Genomic DNA, 25,801 nt, shown 5'->3' with positions numbered 1-25,801 from the left:
TACCCCAACAATCAACGTTTACAATCGTGATACGTAAACAAATGATCCAATAATAGCCCAGGCACTTTAGGTAAAAAAATAGAACAAATTAATAACTAGCTGATTTTTGGTGTGGTGTTAGTATGTCATTAGGTAAGTATTTTCTGAAAGTTCCCCTCACTTCCTGCGCTTGCTTCACCCAGTAAAGGGCTAGAAAGGGTTTAAGTGACGTAAAAATACAAAAATCTTTATTGAGTGTCACCAGTGTCACCGATTTTAGTGGTTTTAGTCTTAAATCATTTAGAATGAAAGTGGTCATGCTAAAGAATTGCCGCATAAACAATTCATAGCACTTTAAAGCGTTTTATTTTATATATTTTATTTTTCATCTAAAATATATATATATAAAAAAATAAATAAAACTCTTGCATCATTTGTAAGATATGTAATATTGGACTTTCTTTACCTTAATTTTTTTAATCTTATATACAACTAATACTCACATATCAACAAATAAAAAAAAAATAGCTAAGATAAGTTTATAATTTTTCCTGCACATTTCAAAAAAGTACGGATCAGTTTCTTGGGGCGAATTTCAACCCGTCCAAAATAAAGCATCTTCTTTACCTACATACATTCTTTCTTGTAACTACAATCCCGCATCAACATCTTCATCATCCTACAGAGATGTGGGAGGTCCCATAGCTCATGACGATAAACTGGGATTCGTTGTTATTTTTAATGTAACAACATAATTTGAAAAATGCATCTCTTGTTGTGACGTCTTCCGATCTACCAACACCTTTTTCTGATGGGTTTCTAAAAAAATGTTGAATAACAGTCACGGCAATACTTTGCTTGGGCGGCTACTAAATCTCCAATACCGGCTTTTCGGGATAAAATCAACTGACCCTGTTCATCTTTACATTCTATAGCACGTTTCTTGACGGAGTTAAATATTGGTAGGGTAGCACTTCATGCACAACCTTTCTATATTTTTGTGGGAGTTTTGTACTGGCACAGTTCAAGGCATCTTTGCCACAAAACAAACAGTGAACTTTAATGTCAAACACCGAATCGATGCTTGAACGAGAGAGAGAGAGAGAGAGACGACTGGGGCCCTCCTCTGTGTCCGAACAGGACGAATCAGATGACTGACACTGCTACGCAATTAGCTGTAGCAATGGACGATGGTCGTGTACACTACGTTTGACACTTTCCATGGACCTTTAAGGATGTTTTACCTTCCTAAATATGTCGAACATAGTCCCCAAGCTCTTCACTGGCATGTAAAAGAGCAGGAATACCTCGGGTAACGACATTTTGTCAGGTTCCCTGCCTCGAGAAGGCTCTCTCCACATAAGCCGCAGCTTTCCATGATACCAAGCGAAAATTGAGTAGCTTCAAAACTGTATTTTAATTCAAGTCCATTTATTATGAAGTTTGTGTGAAAAAAAAGACTTAAGTGACGATCCACGCCATTTTCCACTTGTCAACAATCACAACACCTATATAAAGCAAAATTCTTCTATTACTTATTCACATCACATATTGTAAAAGAACAATTGTACCAGAGTCTTCTAAAACAACTTCAAACATAATTATGTTTTTAGGAATTTTCCCTATAGGGAATAAGCTATTACCGTAGTACTCATGGTAAGCAAAAACATGGGCAAAAATTGGTTTTTCCCATTTTTGACCCTAAAAACTTAAAATTTAGCATTTTCTTTCCAAAACATTTTGTAGATCTTAAAATAACAAATAATTTAGTATATTGAAGCGTGATTATGCGCCTAATGGTTACGGAGAAAATTTCAAAAAACTGTAAATTTAAAATTCCCATGTTATTCTTATGGAGAATACAACTGTTGTAGTTTGCTTGTTTATGATCATATTTTGATCAAATTTGGAAAATGGATTCATTTCATACTAAACTATTAACATTTTACAAAAAAAAACACCTTCTTACCCTCCCTGATGCAGCAAACCTAAGTACCATGTTATTTAAATAAGGAATAATTGTGATATTTTTAAGGAGACATTTTAGTGTAAATCCAAATCAGGCAAATGGAAATTTGCTTAGTCTGCAGGTTTGCTGCGGTGGGGGTATTTTACGTATAAAGCTGTGTACGTACATAATAACAGATGTGAAAGCATTGTTAGGCAAACGTTTTTTTTTCAGAGCTGCCAACCCAAAATATCCAAACTTAAATTTCTCAACACCCTGTAGTTTTTATGATTTATTTTTTCGTATCCATGGATATTAGGGTTTTTAATATTATTATTTACTAGCATTCTTTATGTGAGTTTATTTATTAATTAGACCATTTAAGGTTAATAAATGAGAAATTAAATCGTCAAAAATGCGCGAAGGATTCATACGCTGTGGTTCAGTGCTCTTAACTTTACATCTATATTTTGGTCTAACTATGCTCATCCAAAATCACACTAATGATTTATATAATTGTTTCCTTGATTTTAAAATTTTCTTGAATATATTTTAGGACAAATAACAAATAATAAGTTGGGGTAGTAGCTGTCAAAAGCTGAAATTCTCAGCAAAAACTCTTTAAATAACCTAAAATTTAGTATACAAATTAAAATATATCAAATAAAACGCCCTAAAGTGCTATGAATTATTGTTGCGATGATTATTTAGCATGACTACTTTCATTCTGAATGATTTAAGACTAAAACCTCTAAAATTGGTGACATTGGTGTCACTCAATAAATATTTTTGTATTTTACGTCACTTAAACCCTTTCTAGCCCTTTACTGGTTGAAGCAAGCGGAGGAAGTGAGGGGAACTTTCACAAAATACTTACCTAATGACATACTAACACCACAACAAAAATCAGCTAGTTATTAATTTGTTCTATTTTAGGGCATTATTTTTTCTAAAATTCCTGGGCTATAATATGTAAGCCGAAGGATCGTCGTAAATTAATGTCTTTCGTGTAATACAACAATATGATAATAAACAATGTTACTATATCACTAATAACGTGTACGTAGACCGTCGTAATTAGGCTCAAATTAAAATATAATAATGCAATGTCAGTATTAAACAATCTTAATACTTGTGCGTAACAATATTGCTGTACTACAGAGAAACAAGGGTTTTCGAGTCGCTGTTGAATAATAGGACAACAAGAAATTTAATAATAATACGTTAATGAATACTATTACTATTAAACAGTTTCAATCCCAAATATTTTACGGGCAAGCAAGTCGGTTGTATTATGCAGAAATAAAGCCTATAGTAGAATTATGAACGAGGAAACTCAAATAGTAAACCGCACGAATACCGTTATCAAACAGCTGATTGGGCCCCTCTTATCTCTTGCCCATTCATCCAGAGTACAATTGACGAGCTTAAACAGTGTACAGTACATTTCTTTTTACGTACAGGTCTAGAAGGGTAGGTACAGGTCGACTAGCATTTACAATTCTCACCAAATATTTGGTAAACTGAATGATAACTGAAAGATAACTGAATGCTCTGACATGAAGCAGTGTTCTTCTTTACCTATAAAACAAGGTTGACACCTTTCTTCACTGATCACGTAATGCGTGATTTTCTATAAAGTCTTGGAAAAATAAAAGGAAAAATAGATAGACTACAGGTGTACTGTATGTGGTTTACACACAAATATTCATCAAACTGTGTGATAGTTTGTTATAGCAATGAACAGTTTGAGAGTACCTATCGTATTGTTTAAGTCGATGGAAAATCTCTGTTGATCCTGTTTTACAAGCAAACCAAAAAGATACAGTAGTCACCACTCTATGCGACATATTCTAGCCAGAATATTGTAATCGTATGATTCTATAAGCATTGGTAGGATTGCAAAGTACTACACAAACATTATTTCAAGGGTAATAACAGTCACAATTTCCGCTGACTTTAAAAGAGCCAACTAAACTATTATACTAATGGACACACAACTAAATGGAACAACTAATGGAAATTCTCACGATGTACATTCGTTCGATATAAGCATTGAGTATACACGTCAGTACATACGTGAATACCCAATGATATAAGCAACGGTTCTTGCAATTTATTGCTTATTGTTTTTTAGAGTTGTTTTCGGACTTACTCACACTCGTATAAGGTTTTCCACGTTTGTCATTGATAATGTAGCCATGTTGCTTTGAAATGGCGACCATACAAAATGTATGCATTTTAAGCCAAGTATGAATGGAGATGAGTGTGGGATGAGTGGAGCGATCTTGTTGTCCTGTTTGTGACTAAGGCCGACATAATCCTTAGACACAGCTGTTAATTAATAGTGCATACAGTCAATTAATAGCAGCAGAGGTCAAGTTTGGTATCAAATTAAAGGTTTTATTCATAAAAATACATTGCTGCAAACCCAAACTCAAACGAGGATGATGATAATAACGTTAATGATGTCGCTAAAACGTATCGTTTGCAATTTAACAGCTGAAAATAAGTGAAATAGAAAAGGTTTTGGTTAAATCCATCAAATTGTAATTGGACACTAGTAAATACTAGTGCACTTGTTGCTACCTCCCCCCTTCGGTTTCATGTATTCCTCTCAATCAGTTCAAACCTAGGAGGATTAAACATTAATGTTAATTAATGTTAAATCCTCCTAGATTCAAACCTGAAACACCCAGATCGAAACTCGCCTGTCGTTATTTTACCATCGCCTGTTTTTTAAATATATTTTTCAAAAAAGAAATATTATATTGATTTACTTTGGTTTTTAAAAATGTTAACGTTTTATTTTGTTAAAGATTTATGGTGATACGTAAATATTGTGGTGTAGTAGAGTATATTATATTGTAGTTAAGTGTTAAATTTTGAAATTTTAGGGTGAATCGAGATGAATCTTTGTTTATAACATGGGTCTCTCCTACCTTAACATACATACCAAGTTTGATAAACATCGGTTGGAAAAGTGCAAAGATAAATATTTGTATGTAAAAAATACAAAATGGCGGATATCTGGTTAACGAAATTATTTTGGAAAAAATGTTATCCTTGATCTGTTTATTTTGACCCAAGGAATTACTAGGTAAAGTATCTCCCCGCTTATTTTAACACCCTGTTTATGATGTATTCTTATAAGTGAAAAATGTTAGCTGGTAATAAAGAAAGATGTTTTATAAATAATATGAATGTACTGGTGATCTGTATATTCACCTTTTTCTTGTCCTTAGATAAATTAAATTAGATAAATTAAAAGTCCACTCAGCAGTCGCATCGTACGATGTAGTTCTTTCCATGCGTTGCGAAATGCTACATTTGCCGTCCTCTTCAACCCAAGTTATCTACTGAACCACTGATTGTAAAAAATTCAAAAAAATATATTTTACGCATTACACTTTTGGCTACAACTTTGCCACAGACAAAACCTCTCTAACCCAAAAACAAACAAAAATCTCGCATGCTAACTTTTTCATGTTAGAAATCACGATTTAAAACTATTTCACCATACAAATCATTTTTTATTAATTAGATCGGTAAATAGTTTAAAGTTCCAACAAAATAGTCATCGAGTAGGACTAACCAAGAAGCTCTGTGCCAAATTTCAAAATTTTAGCACAACTTTAAGAACACCAAAACACGAAATTATTGAAGACATGCGTCGAGAGGACTATCGTTGTTTTTAACAGATTATACTTTTGACCTTCCGGCACTGTTGACTCAGCGAAACTGAACTTATATTTTATCTTATTTCGTTATATTAAAACTGCTGTTGCATTAAGTCAAATTCCCAATAAGTCAATTGCTTTAAAATAGACTAAACTTTTAGCCCGGACTGTACTATTTGACTTTCTGGGATTTTTGATCTACAGACACTGCAAACATTGTAGTTTTTGACCTAGCGGCACAGGTTTAAATTATTTGACCTTCCGGGACTGTTGACTTTCTGCAACGCGTCCAGCATAAATTCAATTTCTATTTAATAATAACAATTATGTAACTATTTGATAACTGTAAAGACTTTTTTGTTCATTAAAATTCTCTAAGGTTAATAGTTAATTGTTAGTTTGTTGCTATTTAGTTAGTCAGGTTTTTTAATTTAGTTTCTTTATTCAATAGTTAGTTTTTTGTTAAAAGTTTATTAGAAATTTTTAATAATGGCTCGAAGCAAAGACGATAAGGTGGAAATGGTTTTAACTTTTGGTGCCTCGAATGAAAACTACCACGAGACAGAAAGGAGATTCAACGAAGCACATCCTGATCGACCAGTGTGTCGAAAATATTTGAGGGAACTAATTGGCAAGTTCAGACGAACTGGATCCGTAGCTAATGCTCCAAAATCAGGCCGAACATCTTTAGACGAAGAAACACAATTTGAAGTTGTGGCAGAATTTGTAGAGGATCCTCAGCAGTCGACTCGATCAGTTGCTACACTGTGTGACTTATCCCATCAAACAGTTCGAAATATTTAAAGAAAAATAAATTTCACGCTTATAAATTTAAACTTGTCCATGCATTAAACGACGATGATCCAGACCGTCGACTTCAATTTTGCGAAGAAATGGAAGAACTAATCAAAGCTAATCCACATTTCGTGTATAATGTAGCTTTTTCAGACGAATGCACTTTTTTTGTTAATGGAACTGTCAATAAACATAACTGCAGATACTGGGATACTGCAAACCCCCATGTTTACCGAGAATCCTCAACGCAGTACCCAGAAAAATTAAATGTATGGGCTGGGATGTTGGGTAATCATATCCTAGGACCATTTTTCATCGATGGCAACCTCAATGGAGAACATTATTTGCAAATGCTTCAAGAGTCGGTTTTTCCAGCCATAGTGGAAGTTATTGCACAACATCCACATGAGTTTGATGAAGATATTGTTCACTTCCAGCAGGATGGCGCTCCCCCTCATTTTCATCGACAGGTCCGAGCATTTCTAAATACACAACTGAATGGTCAGTGGATTGGCAGGCGTGGCCGGATAGAATGGCCAGCACGGTCCCCCGATCTAACACCTTTGGATTTTTTTCTATGGGGGTTTATTAAATCGACAATTTATAAAACTCCCGTACAGAATATTGAAGACTTGAGACACAGGATTGTTGAAGCCTGCAGAAAAATCACTGAGGAAACATTCCATAACGTGAGGGAAGAGTTCACGTCTCGTTTATTTTACTGTCAGGAAGTAGGAGGACTTCAGTTTGAACATTTGCTGTGAATTTATTTGGTGAACACAACATCGCTACTGTTATTTCGCACTTAAGGTTAGTTTGTTTGTAAAAATCATAAAAAACCATCTAATTACCTGTTAGAAATTATTAATCCTTATCATTGGCCTGATTTTTATTTATCTTTCAAATGAGGGATCACTCAAAGGGTGTATGCAATAATTACATTTTTGAGTTTCCCAAAAATATCGTATTTTGAGCGTTTTTGGCTGTAATTCCGGTTAGAAATTAGATAGAAATTTCTAGTTTTCACCATTTACCTAGTTTTTTAATGCTCTTTCAAATGAGGTGTCACAAGCTAGGGGTTTACATTTAAAAATTTTGAGTTACCCCCCTTACCCCCCATTTAGGGGGGGAATTCAAAAATTTTAACTATGTCAAAAGAAACTTCACGTTATGTTACTATCACTCCCCAAACGATATTTCATTATTTTAAAAAATAAAAAAAATAAATAGGGGGGGGGAGACATTTTTTACACACTGTATATATTTATACTTAAAGTTATTAGCACTAACATAAGTTATAGTTAACTATAAACTATTTTGCTCAATGCATCGTCCTTTGTGCAAATTTAGTTTATATTTAAACCGTTGGTCGAATTTCAGTCGACACAAAAATGTTTTAGCGAATTTCCCATATAGGGAATAAGCTATTACCGTAGTACTCATGGTAAGACCTGGACGCGGGACCAATTTTTTTTTCGTTTTGAGGTCCCTAGAGGCCAAAAACACCATTTGTTCAAATTCATATATATATATATATATATATATACACATATATATATATATATATATATATATATATACATATATATATATATATATACATATATATACATATGTCCGTTAGCACGATAACTCGAGCAAAAATTATCCGATTTTGATGAAATTTGGTACAAACGTGTAAACCTACGTTTATTCGAACGAGTTCGCGATCCAGCATGATCGGACCATGGGAACGGTGGTTTATGGTGGGTTTTATAGGGTAAAAATAGGTTTTTCCCATTTTTGACACAAAAAACATAAAATTTTGCAATTTCTTTCTAAACCATTTTGTAGAGCTTAAAAAAAACAAATAATTTAGTATATTGAAGCGTTATTATGCGCCTAATGGTTACGGAGAAAATTTCAAAAATTTTTAAATTTAAAATTCCCATGTTATTCTTATGGAGAATAAGTAAACTGTTGTAGTTTGCTTGTTTATGAACATATTTTGATCAAATTTGAAAAATGTTTTTATTTCTTACTAACTATTAACATAAAAAAAAAAGTTTTACCTCCCTGATGCAGCAAACCTAAGTACTTGTTAAACTAATTCTATTTAAATCGGGAATAAATGTTATATTTTTAAGTAGACATTTCAGTGTAAATCAAATGGAAATTCGCTTAGTCTGCAGGTTTGCTGCGGCGGGGGTATTTCCTTTAACACATGTTGTAAACTTCGGTCCAAACTCAGCAGTAGAAATTAGGTTTACAAAAAAAAAACGTTTACAAGTTTCAGAAGAATGAACTGGTAAAAACCAACATTGCTATCTTGATCTTGAAGCTCAAAAACTAACAAGAGCGGAATCTTTCAACTGACGTCCTAAGATAAATACACCTTGTCAGCCATTAAATGAAGTCTTTACACGTAGGCTGTATATCAAGCCTCCAAGTGGGATTAAAGAGACAAATGCGCACAACTCGCACCAGCACAAATCACCACAACAATGGGATAGTGGCGTAGTTGCCGCGCTCCACGACAGATCGCACCAGTGTTGCCAACGCAGGGGAAATGTCCCTGCTGTGGGGAATGAGGGGAATTTCAGTCCATGGTTGAATAGTGTTTAGAGTTGTGATTCTTACATTTTAGTTTAGTTTTCAATGAAATTCGATAAACATTTGTTGTGATTGATTAGCAATATACTTTATTCCCATTTGGTCTGCCACTTGCTTTGAAATCAAACTTTCTGTTAATTCGTGTTATCAACAAATAAGACTTACATTATGTCAATATCAATAAATAAGACTTGTTAAATGTCATCAAATTTGATTCTCTTTTGTAAATAAAATGAAAATTTGTATTTTCACACCTAAAAAAGAAATTATTGTCTTTTACTACACTAGTAATAAATATTACAAACTTTTCAGAAACCCATAAGCCACACATCCATCAACCGTATACATCATATGAAAGTTCTTTATGTAAAACTTCGCCACAAAATATAATTTTTTCAATACACGCACCTCAAATAAAGGGCAGCATTTAATCACATTCAAAAAAATTGAAGATACATCAGCTGTTAGATTTGTTTTTATTCATAGTTTTTGTTTATTTTTCCCTGAGATATTTTTTTATTCTCATAATATAAGTTTACATTACGATAAAGTTATTAGCTTTGATTCTACCTACCTAATGCAACTACACGATAGATGGTTCACAAAAAATAAGCAGCAATTACGGTTGAGATTTGCCTGAATCATCGCATGGTAAGTGTGTTTTTATAGATTTCTTTTGTAGATTTACAGACCCACACTATTCTCCTATATCCTTGCCCCGTTGCGAAGCACGGTCAGAAAAACTAGTTTCCGACAAGGCTTTGATTAATAATGACTTATATTCAAATTAAAACCAATGAATGAACCTTATAAGCCCGTTATTATTCATAGATAGTAAGTACTACAATGAATTGGCCATGAAAACACTGAGGAATTTGAGAAACAATTGAGGGTAAAACAAAACTTCGAATGTGAGCCATTATACCTAAACATTTTTGGTCTATGATTAACCGGTTAACTTGAGAGCCGGTACCGGTAAACAAAATTAAGAAGCGCTTTTTGGATTTAATGTTTCAAAGTTCAAAGTTGCTTTAGTGGTAAGTTTCAACTGCTACAGTAGGACAAATGTGATACACCTTAAGAATACTTGTTGATCAAACACATTTAACTATTTTTCTAGGATACAATTTATACAACTGAGTACCTTTGTATAGGTTAAGTACACGTGTTGTTTATGCAGAGTAGCTCATTTTTCTTGATCATGCAAAAACATTTCAAATCTAATTATTTACCTAAATCTTAACATAAACATACTTTTGTTATTTTCACCCATTAAACTAAGTGTTCATTTAGACTTTAACCCTAACCATAACCATATAACCATAACATATAACCATCACGACACTATCTAATAATAATTTCTTACGGTATTTAAAACCCTTTCTATAAAATAGTATAGCATTTATTCGACAATGATTGTAAAATTTCCCTGGATCTGATTTAATTTCTGAGAGGAAAGCTTTTTATCATCAGATTGATTGGGTGAACCCAATGTTGTATTTCTATTTAGTCCAGCATTTTGCAAAAACTGACATACAGTAATAGTCGACTTCCTCGTCACATATGTCAAAACAATAATGCAGTATAAGGCGAGTAGACATAATATGTAATTCTAATATTTATTTTTCTTAATTTTGCTTGAAACCAAATGCTGAATCATGCTTGAACCTCCCGCACACTGGAGAAGCAAATAAACAAAACGCTTCAAGCAAATCGTTGTGCAACATTTTGCTTCAGGTGAAATGCTGGATCAGTGTGCGCCCAGCCTAAGCGCTCTCGCTCGTTTTTTTACGCTGCGCTGTGGTCTAGTGTACCCTCAAACAAAAAAGGGCATAAAAAAGGTTTTTGATATTTAACTCTTTAATTAGTCATAATATCTATATTCATTTCATTTGATTCAAAATTGCCAAAGGTTTTCACATAGCCTATATTTAACGATATAGCCAATATCCTCTACCTTTTATTTAAAGTGATTGAAATATTTTTTCTTTTACGTACCTTATATAAACCGAAATACAGTATAGATACAGTAATTACGGTATATTTTAAATCCCTATACTAACTCTGCTATTTACAAAATTCATAAAACTATCGTCACAGGAGGGCTTTTCTGAAAACACATACACAAGATTCGACAGCCAAACCAATCAACTTATGAAGGGAAATTTTTCAGTCGCGGGGAAATTTCACTTCGCGAAGGGAAATTTCCCCGATGATCCTGCCTGTCGCGCGGCCCGGCGTCCAACTCAAAACATCAACTTGACAGTTCTCCGGCGTTCGCTCTGCTCTAAACAGATCGTGCTTTGCCCTCTTCGGCCTCAGAGCACACGTGTGTCCTTAACTCCTGTTATAACCTTTGTCCTTCAACTTTCCCTGCTCCGAAGACCTTTAACCAGGTGCGACAACTGTAAAAAAATAATAGGCGAGGTTAATTGTTGCGTCGCATTGTTGTGTTTGTGTCGGTGACCCGGGTGTGTTAGTGCGAGAGATAGGTATGGTAGGCACTGAGAGTTAGTGCTAACATGGGGTTAGTGCGGGTGGTTAGTGTGTTAACCCTGGTGTTACTTGCTCAGGAGGCTTGGACCTGGGGAAAAAGAGGTAGGAAAAATATTTACAGGTATTTTAAAGAAAAGTTAATTTAATTAGGTGGTGGATTATCCTAGTTAATAAATTATTTGTATTGTCAATACCATACCTACCGTAAAAGTGTAAGACTATATATGGAAAAATATCAGTACCTATTTCAGTTTGGCCAAATTGGTATGAACTTAAGTTGATAAAGTAATAATAACCTTTTCTCAGTTGTAACTTACCAGTTTTGTATTTTTGTAAACACAATAGGCCTACACCTTCAGCAGTGTTTTGAGTCAACAAAATGTCCATAAGAATATTAGGTATGGGATAGATGAATGAAACCACCTCTTGCTAATTCAAATATAATTTTGTGGAATATATGTCACTCCTAAATGACTGCGTTTCTACTGTGAAGATTAAGATCAATGGCCAAGTTAATCTCAGTTTCAAAGGTAATTCTATCACAACTTATACGGTATTCTCCTATCATCGAAAGAGGATAAACTCGTTGTTGACATCAGTAAAATGTTTGACTTAGTCAATAGTCATACAGCAGAATGTGTCATTATCTACATAATGTAGATAAGCTACAATAATATAGATAAGCTAAAATAGGCGACAAATTTCTGTTTACAGTTGATCTAATTTCTTATGAAGCACTACAATCACTGAGAGGCCAAGCTATTATTATTTGTCGCTTTCAGAAAACGCAAAACTAAAACAAACAAATGAATAAAATATTCAATGATGAAGCCTAAAACTCTATAATTCATAAAGAAATCTCATTTTAGGCCCTATGCTCTGTGTTTTAATTAAACTAAACTTTTCCTAACCATGAAACCGGTCTAGAAATTTCCACAAGCATATTCAAATTGGTTCAAGCATAATTTCAACAAGAACATTAAAAAATCGGACTAACCTGTGGACACAGTTGCAATATTTATGATTGCTCAAACCCCTAAAAAAATATGGCTTAGATTAGCTGTCAGTGTTATAAGATAAGAGATGAACTTGGCAATTAGTCTATATTCAAGCGAGCGGAACCGTTATCTAAATAGAGACCGGGCGCCTATGATATCGTGGAGACACACTTTACTCATTTGCTTTATTATTAGAGGGAGAGTGGGAGAGTGGGTGGAAGAGCTAGTATTAAAAATGTAACGTTATTAAAATCTATGTACAGTACATCTATTTTTTTATTTTAAGAGCGAATATAGTGATTTTAAGCTTGAAATATTTCCATCCAAATACGAAGTACAACAAAACATTATTAAAGCATGAAACAACTATTTCAAACTAGTCGGTCAAGGGTAGAGATTAAACACTGAACACTTTCGGGTGCCGGTACTAGAACAGGACAAACAAATCACACAATTTTCCCTAGTACAGCCTGGGACACAAGACATTTTCAAAAAATAAAGGCTTGATAAACGTGACTAAGTTTTAAACTGTTCAATACACGAGAATTCGGGAAAATTTTATTTTATTTTTCAGGTGGGATTTATTGCCGGTAAAAGTAATACTGTATGGTAATCATAGACATTATCAGTAGTCTATTGTTTGAAGTTTCGTAGAAAAATCAAGGATGAAATGTTGGGAAAATAGGACAAACAAAACAGATCCTCTATTCTATTTTTTTCATCCGGTTCGAAGGACCAAAAAATATACTACACCAATCCACTGTAAAGGGTTTGATACTTAGGCGTAACTAAATGAAGGAATAAAGGACCTTCGAGTCTTTCGGTACTGACTCCTGGTGATTCTCTTGATGTACGACCGGAAGTAGACTCCCACCGGGTCGTACTCCGTACTCACTGGTTCACCCACGCACCCTGAGTCTGCTCTCGCGTCGAGCCTCTGGGTCGTCCATTCATACGCTACGACCAAATCCGAACTGGGGGACCTTGTGCCTGCGATATTGGCTTGTGCCGGTTGTCTTGTAGTTATTTTGGTTGGCATTATAACCTGAAGAAATGTAAGTGCGAATCTTCTTAGGGTGTTAATTATTTAATTTGTTGTATCCTTTTAAAATGAATGAATAACAAAGTCTTTAGGGGAAGGTGGTCTAACGCTGTTACATTTTGGAGATATGTCGGGATTGAACTTCTTGCACCCAAGTCCAAGGCGCTACGGTAATCATAGACCAACAACACACTTCCCATTTTCATCAATGGGTCCAAAATATAATCGGCAGACTTAGAAACGATAAGATAGTAGGCTATAACGGGAATTGCCTTAGGAAATTTTGTTCTTGCATCAAGGCACGGATCTACGGATCTTTGCTTTTGATTAGTGTTTTTTCATTACCATACTTTTTATCAACAGCCCCCAATTACCAAAGTCCAACTTTACTGGTCCAATAAAGCCCCTAATAAATACAAACAGCTGACAATCTAACAGCTGATTGCATTAAGATACTTAAGAGTTTTATCAGCTGACTCTCTGCTCTTATGACCCAATACTTCCGCTGGTGATAGCTCCTGCCTTGACTTCGCCAACCAGTCGATTACTCGGCCGGCTATAAATAGCACTGTAATAGTTTCAGGAAGAAAACTGAAAGCTATTAAAATCTTATGTGTGGTAATTTGTAACTGGGATAATAAAACCAACAGAAAATCTGGTTGAAGCTCCAGTAATTGATGAAGTTAATCAAATATCACAATCCGTGGTGTAATTTTGTCGCAGAGATTAGTCACATTGTCATAAAGGTGGACTTGAAGGGTAAAATCGATACTTTTTACATCACATTAAAGTTCGATTATTTAGATGATGTCTAGGAAAAATCCATAGATTACTTATCAAGTATCAACAGTTGATGTGCTGTAGAGAAAATATTTATGTAGATGCATCATGATAGACCCTAAACATGATTGAAAAGTTGAGCAATTACTGTACTTGAAAATAATACTGTAGTGGTAAACATCATTGGTCCTTCGGTTACATAGTTTCGTAGTATCATGTCTGTAAAGTTTAATGTTTATAAAAGAACCATTAAGGTTATTTTCACTATCCTTTTTCCCTTTGAAGACCCTTCAGCATGTCCTACAGCCTCACAACGGATTATTCAGAACTCCAGATTACAGATGGTGGCTCGCGGAACCGCCATCTTGGGTGTTTACTTCGACCGGCGCGTACACCGTTAGGCCCCGTTTATGCACCAAGTGCGGTAGCGGTAGCGACAGCGGGAGCGATTTCTAACACCATTGAGTTAAATGGGGCTGTTTATGCACCAAGAGCGATAGCGATAGCGGTTGACCTCCCGCTGCGATTTCTAATTCGCCCGCTGTGTAGTTAGGAATCGCAGCGGTTGCTTGGGCTGAAGCCAGGGTTGCCAACTTGACCCACGCGCAGGTGCACTTAGGACAAATAGTTGTGTTAATTATTTGGCAGAGTTTGAGTTGGCAAGACTGTGTCCCCCTTCCATTCTCCTTTAACCAACCGCTACCGCTATCGCTCTTCGTGCATAAACAGACTCATTTACAGCGGGAGCGGGCCCGCTATCGCACCGCTCCCGCACTTGGTGCATAAACGGGGCCTTAGTCGTAAGTTATTGTGTAGCAGAGGAGCGAAGCGAACGAGAGGGAGAGAGAGATCAGTGGTGTTGTCAGAGAAAATAGCGACACTGCAATGCTATATCTCTTCGACCTTCGCGACCCAGTCGATGACAGCAGAAGTAGCTCGTGACTTTGGGAGTGCAAGGGAAGATGAAGAGGAGAATGTGGAGCGAGAAACCTGAGAGGAAGAACAATGAAGCGGATATTTTATCCTTCGGGAAGGAAAGGGCAAAACAGTTTATGAGAAAGGGTGGTAAAATACAAAGAGAGAAGTTGGGAACGGATAGAAAACAACAACACAATTGAGAAAACAAAATGAACATACAATCAGAAAAGTATACTAAAAATGGGTATAATTGGATACAATGAAACCAAGAGAAGAGGAAGAGAATGAAAATAAGTTAACTAAACGAAAGATACGAATGGGATAGAAGAATTACGGGTTGGTAAGAACTTTGAGAATGAAGGTAATCAGCTTAAATATAAATACCAAATAATAAACAAAACCATACAAGAAGAACAGTTTCCCCAGGGATGTAATGCGAAAATGAAAATGTATTAATAACTACGTTTCTTTGACTAGATCTTTTTGTGTTTGTCCACTTGTAAGCAAAAGATATAACAATAAGAAAGATGAATGGATTATTTTGCTCGACAACAGCATTAAATGGAAATTACCAACTGAATCATCCTAGAGTTTTGTTCTACAAGTTTGCTAATAAATATAAGTTAATTACGTAAATTATAGTGAAAGACCAGTTTGAAGTTGCGATTATAAAGTTAAACCAGATAGAGATGGTAATTTGTCTCAAGGTAGAAGATTTATAGACATATCAACCTCGGTAAGAGTAGCTCAATCAAAAAACAATTAATAAAGATGTCCCAGATATTCTTGTCTCATCAATTATCGCAGACTGCTTTCACTTCCGAGTACAGCAATGGCTATGCTAAGAGTGTAGAAATACATGAGAGATACTTGCAGGCGATGTCCAGTTTGATTAGATTTGAATTATTTCGTTAAATTCTTTTTGTGATATATAATTGGAAACTAGAGGACCATATCAGCAATTGCTGCTTTTAAGTTATGTATGCAAATTGAAATGAAATACAGACTTTTTACACATTTAGTCTTTTTTACATATTATAATAAATGTAATGAAAAATCTTGTTCGTAATTCGTCCTAAAATGCTTTTTTGTGACTTAATCGAATTTCCGGACTCGGCAAAGCACAAGTTAAACACGATATCGTCCCAAAAAAGCCTAATTTAGGGACTAGTAACGACAACTACTATTTCATGTTGGCCAGTTTTAATACAAGAGAAGTCAGCTTTAAAATGACTTCGCATACTTCCCAAGATGGTTGTTTATTTAGAACCCTGACAGTGCTCCAGTAGTCTAACATCTGTTTACACTACGTAATGAAATTTCATAAAATATTAGGGAATTCGCTTAATTGCCAAGTTTAGACATCCAACAGCATAAATCTGCAGATTCTTTGTCAGATTCTACTGCATCCATGTTATTGGTGTCCTCTTCATGTCAGACTAGGATCCCATCAGCATAGATTTCCTGATTCTTTACCAGATTGTGTAGCTTCCTTGCCACTTGGTGTTCTCTCTATTTAGAGGAGACCCAATAGCAGCTTCAATTTGCAGATTCCACTGATTTCTTATCACTATGTGTCAACTTCGTGTCAGAGTCGTGTTGACTACCAGTATGAACTTGCAGATTCTCCGCCAGATACCGCTCCTTGTCACATCATGTCTCCGTGTCAGACGGGGCGAGGACCCTCTGTTATCTATTTATATAGTATCAGCAGCGTCGGTAGGCGCGTGCGAGTAAAAATAACAGACGAATCACAGCCTCCGTCTGGAGCCGTACTGAGGTTGACTTGGCGGATCACGTCTAAACATGAGGCGAAAAGAAAACACTCTAGAACACTTTCATACCCTTGATACTGCAATAACAGGTCAAGTAATTAGTTATTCTTTACAAGTAGGTTACGGAAAGTAAATAAAGATACGTCTTATAACACTTAAAACATATATTTACCCTTATACTGCTACTCACAAGACGGTAAATATACAAAAGATGGTAAGTGGTGATCGATTTCGATTGGACACTCCAATCATCATCAGACCCAATAGGCGAATGATCTAGTAGGTTACACAAGATATGTACCAGTTGATTCCGACCATCAAAATGAAAATAGAACTTGTAAGAATCATTAAAAAAGAATAGAATGGAATAGAATAGAAAGTGTAGGTGCACATGCCAAAGTATGGTCCCTTATAAAATTATTATGAAAATAATAATAATAAGTAACTGGTAACTTAGCTTCGACTAACGGTGGAGCTAATAGACGTTCAGTTCTCATGGATTAAACTAGTTTTAGGAAACTAAGAGGGTAGTTTAATTCGAATAAGACATATTTTCAACCCAGTCAAACAGAAAATGGCAACATATAACAATGTTATGCCACATCAACTATCACGCCGTTTTCAATGAGTGACATTTTCAACGATGTTTTTTTTTTTTAAATTAGCACCATACAAATGGGATGTCTACTTCAGTATCCAAAGCTGGAAGTCATAAAATGGCCAATTCCGTATTAAAAAAATGCAATACATGTTTTATGGTCGTAACATCCATAGCTCTAAAAGACTTTCTTGCATGATGAACAAGCCTAGTAACATCAAGAGTATCGCGATCTGCAATAGACCACACGATCTGCTATCTGGATGAGCTACACAACATTGCAACAGCGATGCAATCACATGCAAGATTTAACCGCTACGGTTATGATTATGGAGACAGAAATATCCAGACCAAAACTGCTCAATAACAGCTCACAGCTGCGGCTAAAAATACGGTAATGGACCTGTTATGGACCGTTGTTTGTTTTGATTTCCTGTCTAACTGTCTGTCTGGCGTTCAATCTCACTTGATTAGTAAATTACCGAAGAGACGAGTTCGTGTTGTTCGATTATTAACGTCTATTTCGGTCGTGGAAATAAATAACCGCGACTTTATAAGAGGCTTGTGTCAAAACACGACTAATGAGGTTCGTTTGGAGATTTAATTTTGGTTGGGGTTGAATTTGCTTAAACGAATGATTAATTAAGTGTTGCGCTCATATTATGCGTGTTAAATTATCATTCAATAGCGTTTTTTACATCAAGGTTGGTTCAAAATTCTATTGAAGGGGAAGATAGTTAACTCCGAACACAGGAAATATGACAAGATTTTTGTTATTAACATCTGTGAAAGCAATTAAAAAGATCTACCTCTTTGATCATACCGGATTGTAATCGTTAGATTGCTTGCGTAAAACAAATACCATAGCGTGAAGCAAATAATTTTGTATGCCGTTGTTAATAGTTAGTAGGCTCCTTCTCAAACTAGTGTAGCCTACGACGAGTTCTTCAATCTTCACGCCTGAAAGATTCCCTGATAAAGTAATACTGACTGAATTAGATTACTCATCGTACATATTTGTGTTTTGACAATGAAACAATTAAGTCAATTTATCTTTCGATGCCAGCCAGTTACGTTGTCATACTCAGCGATTCTTCTCCGACATGTGACTGATTCTCCCAATCCCAAACTCCAGAAAATGTACTCCCTCAAAGTTCCATCTAGAAAACTAGTTCCCAGCTATCCTATTAGCAAGCATTGTTTATCACACAGACCTCCATATATCTCATCCGTCCAGTTAGTTCTAGTACAACCGGCGACCGCGGGTAAAAGCCTCGGAAATATTTGAAGTTCCGAGGCCGTAGGTCATTAAATCACCGGCCTGAGGCCCAAGATGGCTGCTTTCCTCTCAAAGACACCGCCTGTTGGCACCTTTCACTGCGCCCGTAACAACAACATCGTGATAAGCTGCCTGGGTCATGAGATCACTGTGATATAGCTTGACTAATGGTTCATGAGCTATTTACATATTCCTTGAAGATTTTTTTACTAATAAGGACTCTTTGCAATAGGATTTGTTAAATTGAGTAATGAGATCTCTTATGTGACAGTACTGAGCCACCGGTACTGATTGAGTGATTACTTTTCAAAGACTTGATACAAACTCATCATGTTCCTATAACACAACAACTAAATGGATTCTGAATTATTTTACTCTTAAAGGAAATTTAAACCAGAATAACAACAGTTTGTTTCATGTTTACCAATATAACATTACACTAATGGTATTCTTCTACGAGAGAGAAAGTTCTAAAGATCCTAGTAGGTTCTGTAGAAATAAAGCAGACATTGATGGCTTCCGACGGCCATAACAAATAGCTACTGGGCCAAAGGAAGCCAGACAAATCGTGACAAATAAAAGACTCAAGAGAGACTCCAGACCTTCTTGGGGCGTCGGACTGGATGTTAGGATAGTACACTGTGCCAATTGTATTAAGACTATGGTAGAATTTTACTGAGTCTTTTAATATTACCTTTTACAAAATACAACTTACGTTCTTTTCATATTCCTTTTTGAAATCCTTGCCATATCCATTTTATATTTTCAGACAACACAAGTATACAGGTGAATTTTACTATATTATGAATATGGTCGGTGCTATCTCCTTCTTGATCATAGTTTGTAGTTCGTGATCACTGGTCAGTACGATAGCCCAACGGATGAGCTGGAGACGAAACAAGCTAGATACGTTTTGAGTTTCACCATTGACTATAGTTCCACTCACCCACCGATGTAATGTTTTCTCCAGTCAGTAGTTTGAATTGTTATTGCTAGTAGTTGGTTCGTTTCTGTTTGTTGATTCTTGTAATTTATGGTTTCACTCAACGTTACATTCAATATCAAGACCGTTTGCCTAAACACGAGAGTTTACAGTGGATAAACTAGCAATGTTTGTGTTTAAACAACCACAATGGGTTCGCAGAAGTGTGTAAAGCTGTTTGGTCCAAAACACGATCCATGCAACAGAACCTTCTGGTTTCCGAAAATAGCACAAATCGACTATGTATTTTCAATAGTATCACATAATTGAAAACTGTTACAATTTAACATCAAATGTCTGAGAATGAACCTAACAATTAAAACTTTTAAGGTTAATGTTTTACCTCCAATTTATCACCTAATCTTGGAGTGCTGAGTGGACCGAAAATTTGAAAGTAAAAGAGAACATTAATACGTCCCACTTCAAACTAAGGAAAGATTTTATTCTAAAATAGCCAGAACTACGAAGGATTTGTGTTTCGTGCAAGCTGATAGTATCAGAATTGAAATTGATGACAAGATAAGTAACAAGGAATCATGACCCCTGTCTACTTCTCCGTGGCTATGTGTTATACCAATCTCTCACGGAGGTCCCAGTCTACAGTATCTATCCGCGACCGCGTCACTTCAAAGACCGTCACACTTCAATGACGTCGCGACATTGGAGATGGAACATATCTCATGTGTGACTAGTTGAGTCAAATAGCTCTTTAATTTTCACTTTGAAACCCATTACGTTCCTCAAAAGATCTGCTAAGGTTGGAATTAGTTTGTCTTCCAAAATGGTCTTTTGCAGCATATAGAAGGGTGAAGAAGAAATGTAATTCCTTGTTTCGTAGAAGCACATCATTGTTCGTGACGTCGATGACATTTACTTCGTGGAATACACAATATAAAATCGATATTTTAATACGATAAAGTTGTTGATCAAATTAAGTTTTAGAGGTGATTTTTCCATAAAACACATGCATCCCAAATTCTTATTACAACACAAGGAAACAAATTATCTGTTGATGCGGGTGCTTATCTCTCAAAAGATACTAAGTTCTGCAAATTGCAAATTATTCACATCCGCCCATTAATACTTTATATATGATAACTAAAATACTTGAACAGTTATTATATGCAAGGGATATTACCACATTCTTTTACATTTCAGTAGATTAAAAAAACGAACCGAACGATATAGTATGTTATGGCTCTTTTAACTCCAAATAAAATGGTTCAACCCACTTTTCTGTAAAATTACTGTCTAAAAGTTATTGCAACTTTTGTGGTTGTTCCGATAAAAATCATAGAGTTACCTACTAACTCCAACCGCATATGTAAGGGTTGATTGTTGACAGGCTATTGGGAGAAAGTATGTGTCAGATTGCTGATAACGTTTACTTTTTGTTCAAATCATCTGGACAAGGAATCACTGTTAAAACTTTTTCAACATTACACCATATTTGATTTAGTTTTGATTATGTTCGATGTCTGTAATTAACATAGAATTTTACTCATATCTGATTGTTTATTTATGAACCTGACACTATATTACAGTATGTGGGAGGATGTGGGAGAGGCGTTTTCAGGGTCAGTGTATAGCTTTAGGCAAGTGAGTCATATATGACCACAATCGCGATAAAAATGTTTATTTTAATGTCTTTGTTTCATAAATACTTACTTCTTCTCCGCTGCTAAAAATTCCCCCATAATGTTAAGGGTTCCATAACACGCTAATTGTACTTGTGTAGCTAGAAGATAAAATAATCTATGTAAAATCTGCATCTTGGATACAATTCTAAACAAATCTCAGCTTGAACACATCAAGAACAAAACCTCGTCTGTATGTTTCCTGTTTATTAGTTTCCAAAAGACGCGTACTTGTTCATGATACATTGATTGTGTTATACATTTCTTGTCCTCTTCAACTATCACACTGTTGATGAGAACCTTTCTTTTCATATTTTTGACCCGTCCAATCCATTATCTATAGTTTATATCCATCAAATAGTCTTGGTGGTTCTTCGGTGTTCTCGATAGCTTCCATCTCCCCTTCTCGCCGTAGGTTACCCAGAACAAATCAAGAATTAACCAGCAATAAGAATAAAAAAACTACATTTAAAATTATAAAATATACCCCTTACTAAACTAATGATTTCTAGTTAAAAAACAACGTTTTTAAAATATTTACAAAATCATTGTTTCAATATTAGTTAAGAGTCCTCCATTTCCAATTACAAGTGTGGATAAACAACAATTGCAAAGCAACTAGGTAGTTAATTACAAGTCCTGCTTGGCTTTTTTAGCTAGAATGAGTTACCGTACAAAAAACGTTAAACTATATTTTTTCTGAAATATTTTTAAATACTTTCAAAGCTTTAGGTATTACCAGACAGTATTTAAACTCACCTGCTTTACAGATGTGAATCTGAGGGAATTTTTAATTATAAGCTTGAGTACTTACGTGAAAACCTTCAGTCAAACCTATAACATATCGGCACCAGTTCCTGTCTGTGGTATAAGGATTACGATCCTTTTAATTTGTGGTTATTGCTTCTCGGGCGAAACGGTTCTTTTTTAGACCTACATCTCTAAGCTTTCACATAAGTTTTGAAGTGAGCTATATCTATACGTTTGTATTATCCATAGTTTCCTGACTTGTATATGTAAGTTTTGCATCCATCGTTTCTTAACTCGTATCTGTAGCTTTTGTATCCATTGTTTCTGGAGTTATATCTTAATGCTATATTTCTCTACTCCTTCAGCATAAATTGCTTCTTGAGTTGAATCTCACTCGTAAAGGTTAATTTATTTTCTTGCCATCAACAAAGATTGTTAAGCTATTCAATATATTTTGAAAACATTATTTCTTGAGTTTAATCTAGCACCCTATCCTTGTTTGTTTGGCTTGAGCTAACGTATTTTCCTTTGATGGGATTTCGAGACATTTCTTTTAGTGTTTCTTGTATATTTACTCAAATTATGTTAGAGAAATTCCACCAATTAACGGATTCATTAATTGCAAACTTTTTTGAAAACAATTTTGTTCATTTAAATATTTTGTTAAAAATCTACGTTGCCATGGTTGTTTGGGTGAATATTAATTTATCATAACAATCTATTCTCAGCTATACAGAAAAACAAGTCAAGTTTAGCAGCTTTTAGAATTAGACAAAGTTAATTTATTTTCTCAACACTATAAAAATGTTTTATAATTGGTAAATAATTGATGTAAACAAATGCAACAACTAATTTAAGGGAACACACTTTTTCAGAGCCAAAACTGCTGTTATGTTCGTTGATAGGCTACTGATTTTTCATATTTTTTTAGCTGTGTGTGGTTTAAACGTCTAGGAAATATTTTACCAGACTATTGACTAATGACATGAACTGATCTCCAAAAATAACTCAGGATATAAGATATTGTTCTTTTTTTAGCCTAACATTATAAGATGATCGAATGGTGAAGACCAGTTTGACGTATATGCATTGCACGATGTTTAACATTATCAGAGCGTTGAGTAGAACAAGAAAAAAAGATGTTTAGCAAATATTATTTAATTTCTGCTTATGAATCACAAACAATTTGGAAAGGTAATTCTTCACCAACACTCTTTTGTATGATAAAATAAAGATGTCCCTCAGTTATTTCGTGGTAGTACCTGCTGCCAACAGCCTAACTGTAGCAAACCAATCGACGATAAAGATTGCCACCGTACACCACAAGAAACTTTTCTCCGAACAGAAATTCCCGGAAGCGACCAGGAAGTGTATGTAAATACGATATGTGTCGACAAGGCGATTCGTCTGTATTGCAGCTCGGAATGCAGCGATAATCTTATGCAACTTCACACCTCGGTGTACCTTTCACCTTAGTTATTCTTCGCTTTATTCGCATGCTTGTAGTCCTAGTTTTATCACCGGTTCTGCTATCAATTTTGTCACTGACGCAATGCTTGTAGGCCGGGTCGTGAGCAGGCACTGTTTATAAACATGAAGTACGCAAGCGTCGCGAATAGACTGTTTGTCACGTGGTACTTTACTATTCTGGACACGTCACTGTGTGATGTTGAAATGGGTGGGCTCGATGTAGGTGGGAAATAGTTTTAGTGTTTTAGATTTTGTACGTTACTTTTGGTTAAAATAGTATTTTACCCATCCATATTCAGGAAACTCTACTTTTGAGGACTGATGAAAATCTCGATGGCGAAGTTTGTCCCAGGTTAGTATGGTTACTAAAACGTGTACTGTAAGTATACATTTACAGTTTTTAGGCCAATCCAGTAGTTGGATTCATTCGGGTTGGAGCACAGAAAACGGGTTATAGTAGTCCGTTTTCTGTGGTTGGAGGGAGCATTCATTGGCTTTGACCCTTATCAAGAATACTTAATTTTGATTCAAATCAAGAAATTGTCTTTTTATCCTCTATTAAACATTATAACTGTTTATAACCACGAAGTACGCAACCTTTACGAATAAACTGATCCCCCCGAAGGACTATTGAGTCAAGTACTTAGTTCTGTCCAAAACTATTTTGAATGGTCCCTTCGGAGCTTTAAAAAGTAAAACATGACTAAAAACAATATTTAGCATTTTTGTTCTCAAAATGAAAGTCTTTCCTTTGTCCTTCTTATTGAGGGTCATGATTTTTCAATTTTCACAATGTAAAACTACGATTTATGGCACAAATTATCCAAATAACTTCTTTCCTACAACTGTTTCCCACAGCAGATGAAGATCTTTTCCAAACTTCACTGACAAGTTTCTATTCCTCGGAACGCCGAAGGCTATATTTGTCGTTTCAAGTTGCAGTTGCAGCCAGTTCCCTGGAAGATGGAAGACAGTCGCATTTATTATCATCGTTTGACAATTCCAGTCTCGTTTTCAAGGTTGAGCCGACAACTACTGTAATTACTTCAGAAGGCTGCCGCGATCTGAGAAATTCCTTTCGAGCTTGTTTTATAGGCTGTATTTGTAGCTTATGTACTTGTTGAAAATGTCAAGTGCTTATGCCAAGTGAAACATGGGTTTTGATCGAGTGACCGTGGAAAAAATCCCGATAAAGTAACATTATACTGTAATAATTTTGATTGGTTTGCAGTTTATAGATGAGGGACGAAATAACGTAGTAAATGTACGGTAAACAAGAAATGCCACCATTACAAATATATACTATACTTGTGTCAACAAGATGCCGTAACACTAAACAAACACTCAAGATATATATATATATATATATATATACTCGCCCCAGGCCCCCTTTTTTGGTTGGGGGTAAATGAGCCACGGGGGACAGGGCGCAAGACCTACAATCGGGCCAAATTTCAGACATCCAGTTAATCTAGAAATGGGTAAACGTGATTTAGACTTACGCACCTGTAAGAATAACATTGGGGCGGGGGAGGATATAATATTAGGGAGGGGGGGTTGGAAATACGATAGGGGGATTAAACTTTAAGTAAACCAGAGTATATACAAAATATTAATAATGTTTGCAAAAATAATTTACTTAGATTGGGAAAAGTAGCGAAAATTGGGGGTAAAATTTTGTAAGTACAAATGTGCCACAGGGGGACAGGGTGCAAATTTCAGGATTTTTAGCTAATCTAGAAATTGGTAAACGTGATTTAGACCGATGAATCTGTGGTGGCTATAGGATAGATATAAGGGGGATTTCGAGAGGGGGGGGGACTTTTTAAATGGTCCTTATTATATTCATACCTTGGTGTTAGCCCTAATACAGTAAACTTTGTATAGTTTTAATAACCTTGTGCATACAGAAAAGGTAAAGAGTCTATTATTACCTCGTGAAACTGGTAAAACCTTTTAAATTTTGATATTAAACTTAAGTTTTCGGGGTCAAGGAGTAAAGTTACGAAAAAACATGTATGATTAAAACCGAAATTAAGCCAAGGAAAATACAAAGCATTGATAACATTTGCAAAAAGTGAT

At 35.3% G+C, this 25,801-nt stretch overlaps 1 protein-coding gene across 1 annotated transcript in view; it reads left to right on the top strand.

Moving 5' to 3' along the window:
* The first annotated feature begins 11,310 nt into the window (after positions 1-11,310).
* LOC128999821 (laminin subunit alpha-1) overlaps positions 11,311-25,801 on the top strand; it is a 132,888-nt gene continuing 118,397 nt past the window's right edge. The window contains exon 1 of the mRNA XM_054426512.1: positions 11,311-11,592. Coding sequence (XP_054282487.1) covers positions 11,517-11,592 — 76 coding nt within the window. The 5' untranslated portion in view covers positions 11,311-11,516. The remainder of the gene's footprint in view (positions 11,593-25,801) is intronic.

This window comes from Macrosteles quadrilineatus, unplaced genomic scaffold, assembly GCF_028750875.1.
Source record: "Macrosteles quadrilineatus isolate MER2022 unplaced genomic scaffold, UCM_ALF_1.0 Scaffold_8__2_contigs__length_117827958, whole genome shotgun sequence".
NCBI classification, from domain to species: domain Eukaryota; kingdom Metazoa; phylum Arthropoda; class Insecta; order Hemiptera; family Cicadellidae; genus Macrosteles; species Macrosteles quadrilineatus.
The sequence above is the reverse complement of the archived record's forward strand: the minus strand, read 5'-3'. Positions and strand labels throughout refer to the sequence as shown.